The sequence below is a fragment of the Phragmites australis genome, chromosome 7, assembly GCF_958298935.1.
Source record: "Phragmites australis chromosome 7, lpPhrAust1.1, whole genome shotgun sequence".
Classification (NCBI taxonomy): domain Eukaryota; kingdom Viridiplantae; phylum Streptophyta; class Magnoliopsida; order Poales; family Poaceae; genus Phragmites; species Phragmites australis.
Genome location: NC_084927.1, coordinates 3,070,398 through 3,073,977, shown reverse-complemented (window position 1 = coordinate 3,073,977; position 3,580 = coordinate 3,070,398). Strand labels below are relative to the sequence as shown.

The 3,580-nt window shown below is 44.0% G+C and overlaps 1 protein-coding gene across 1 annotated transcript; it reads left to right on the top strand.

Moving 5' to 3' along the window:
• Positions 1-465: 465 nt before the first annotated feature.
• LOC133923881 (uncharacterized) lies at positions 466-3,037 on the top strand. The gene is made up of 5 exons (XM_062369165.1): positions 466-828; positions 943-1,125; positions 2,159-2,228; positions 2,316-2,387; positions 2,799-3,037. Exons 1-5 carry the CDS (start codon positions 541-543, stop codon positions 2,849-2,851), a joined length of 666 nt encoding a protein of 221 aa, XP_062225149.1. The 5' UTR covers positions 466-540; the 3' UTR covers positions 2,852-3,037.
• The last annotated feature ends 543 nt before the right edge of the window (positions 3,038-3,580 follow it).

Genomic DNA, 3,580 nt, shown 5'->3' with positions numbered 1-3,580 from the left:
AAAGAATAGAAGAATGAATAACATTACCATTTGCAAATACAGAGAATCGGTTGCCAAAATAAGATATTATAAAAAAGATAAAATAATCTTACAGAAATAGCCAGAGAATACGACAACATACCAACCAACAACAGAAAAAAGTCACACTGGATAGCGACTCGGGTGACTTATCTATCTATGATAGAACAGCTAAACATTTTTCTTCAACACTACTTGACATGAAGAAACATATTAATGATTGAATACAGAATGCTGGGGATTTGTTTTATTTCTAAACAAATTTATGTAGAAACAAAAGGACAGAAATTTCGAGCAGCAGCACAAGGTAACAAGACGCGCGCGCCTCACGTGAGAGCGACCGCGAGTGAGGACGTGGCCATGCCATTGTGACGTGGCAGCCCCGTCCGGCTGCAGGTGGGCCCCACGCCCTTCCAGAAATTTCCATCACACTCTCCACTCCACTCCACTCCCCACGCACTCTACGGCACGAGCAGCGTTCAGAGCCGGTTCTCACCTTCCTCCTCGCCCATCCGCCCGTCCATGGCCATGGCGTCGTCGCCTTCCGCTCCCGCCGTCAAGGCCGTTCTCCCCGTCCCGCTGCTGCCGTCGTCCTCCGTGGTACTGGCGCGGCGCGCGCCTGCTGTCCTGCGCGTGGGCGACAGGGGGCGGCGGGGCGCGGCGCTGGCGGCGGCGCTTGGGGACCTGCGCCCGGACATCGACGAGTACCCGGAGGGCATCCTATCGGGCGAGTGGCCCGATAACTTCTCCCTCCTCAGCTACGCTGACCTCTGCGCCTACCTCGAGTCCCAGATCGTCACCTCAGACCAGGTCCGTCCGCCCCACCCGCCGATCTCTCTCTCTCTCTCTCTCTCTCTCTCTCTTCTTGGATGCGCTCACGGTCTCTCTCGGGTTTGGTTTGATTGGTTGTTGGTCGGTTGGCAGATGAGCCCGACGGCGAAACTCGGGGACGTGATGTCGCGGCCGGTGCAGGTGGCCGCGCCGGGGCAGCGGCTGGCGGAGGTCGACGCCTTCTTCGTTGCGCAGTCCGGACTACCAGTGGTCGACGACGAGGGCAGGTGCGTGGGCGTCGTCTCCAAGAAGGACAAGGCCAAGGCGCCCAATGGGGTCAGTTCACTGCTCCTCATTCTCTACCTGTCAGTTACTCTAATTAGGAGCACTTCCAATTCAGAAACTTTTATCCCTTGTTAGGAGGTTGCTGTTTATGAAAGAATCGAATTGCGCCTGAATAAAAATACTCTTGCTAGATTGAGCGTGTTATAGTTAAAGGTGGTGAATAGCAACGTTTCTTAATGATAGGTCAATTGCATAACCAAGATTGAGAATTTTTTGGTTGAATTTTGTAAATATACTTATGTTTAGTCCCCCTGTATTTTCTGAAGCACATGCTCACTTGGCTGTTTTGAGTTGCTTATGACCAACTTCACCAACTCTAATCTTGCTTTCAGCTGTCATTTGTCTGCATGGGCTTAACTTGTCCCATTTAGTTCTACGTTTTCAAGAAACTTGGCATTCGTTTTTAACACATATTGTACTCAATGTAGGGGCCTTCTCTTACGTGCAGTACATAAGCATGACAGCTGAATACATAAGCTCATGAATGTGGGGGCCTTCTGAACCTCTGGTTTCTTTTTTCACTATTCTCAAACAATGGTAGTCTAGATGTTACCGCTAATCAGAAGTCGTTTGATTATTTTCTTATACATGAATGAACTTGATGAGACAACGAATTGCTGAGGTCTTTTTGTGTTTGGTGCATTGAAGACTGGAGGGTGGCTTGGTACTGTTTCTTCCATTAAGAGTTGGCGGTTTGGCCCTAAACAATCCAGAGTTGTCCTTGAGACCTTGACAATCATTCATGAGCTTTCCTGTTGGAACAAATATTTTGTTATGATCAGGGGTTTGTTTGTTTAATGCACTCTGGTCTGTGAGTGGTAGCTTAATACTGTTGCATCTCTTAACAGCTGAGCCACATGCCAACCAGGGTTATCTTTTAAAATGGTTGATAAGCTTTTCCTAGTGGGACAAATATTCTTTACTAAATTTGTGTTCAGAGTACGTTAAAGAAGATGTGACCATTTCTAATATTTGTGGTTTGCAAGGTTTTTACTTATTTTCCATGCTTCCTCTCATGATGCAGTTGGAGTCAACTGTTGGTGAAGTCATGTCATCTCCTGCTATAACCCTGACACCTGAGAAGACTGTCTTGGGTAACCTTCACTTCCTCTAGCCATAATTAACAGGGACACACAAATATTTCTACGAATATGCTAATGCGCTACTAATTGTGTGAGCAGAAGCTGCTGCACTAATGCTTAAGGAGAAGGTCCACAGGATACCAGTTGTGAATGAACAACTGCAAGTGATTGGTAAGATTTTTTTTCTGGCTTGCTAATTTTCTGAACTACGTTGATGAAGTTTATATATATATATCTGCACTGAACAATTGAAGCTATTTAGATCTGTGGTTTTACATAGTTACCACAGATACAGTTATGCTTTGTTCATGTCTTCGTTTTAGGCTCTGTTTAGAACGGGAAACTTTCCCAATTCCTGTAAATCCTTCCAAAGATGTCCTTGCCAATATTTACTGTAACCAGTGACCATAAGACTTCACTGTGAAGTCTAAAACAATAAAGATGCAATGCTAGTATTTCTCCTGATTTTAGTCATTTGCGAGTTCGTGGCGACACATGTGAAGCTATAGGTAGTTCTCCTCGTTCTAATTCAGCAAAATATTGTTCACATAACCACTTCTTTTTTATCCTTGATGAAAACAGGAATTGTCACTCGCACGGACATATTTCAGGCTTTGGAGGCCAACCAAGCATGAGTGAGGTCCCTCGTTGTCTTGTTCTCGCCAATCGCCAGAAGTTGCTCTTTGTACATATCAATCGGACTGCTGCTCGATCTTGTATATTCCAGCTGCATAATCTGGATGTGTTGAAGCTTATGTACCTCTAAGTATCGTAACTGTGTGCTGGATCTGTCTTGGAAAGTTGTTCAGCTTAACTTCTTACTCTCTAGTTTCCATATTACCTCTGATCTCCGAATTGTGGTCGGAGACTAACAGCCGGGTGTCATTTTTCATTTCATGGGCCTTGTTGGGTTGTTTGGATCTCAAGTTTTTATCAAAAACCATATTTTGTCAAATACGATTAGAAACTAACAACCTAAAACCTTGTTTGGTAACGAGTGGATGAAACCAACATAAAGAATATTGGTTTTGCTAACACCCAAAATATGAGTTTTGTGAAAAACTACTGCTACCTATTTTTCACAAGCCAGTTAGTTCTCTTTATCCAGATTCTCAACAAACTCAACAGATTTTGTTTGTTGGCTGCGTGTGCATGTGAGGTTTGCTACCTTGCATGTTAACTGAAACAAACACCGTATTAACAAAAATTCGTTTTAATTAATGTGATCCAAACAAAAGGAATCTGTAAAACTCTTTTTAGTTGAGTGGCAAATCATAACTTGTTTCTCCTAAAAATACTCATAAAAATCTGTTTTATGAATACTTATTCCTAATCTACTAGATCCAAACAACCACTGTGTGTGG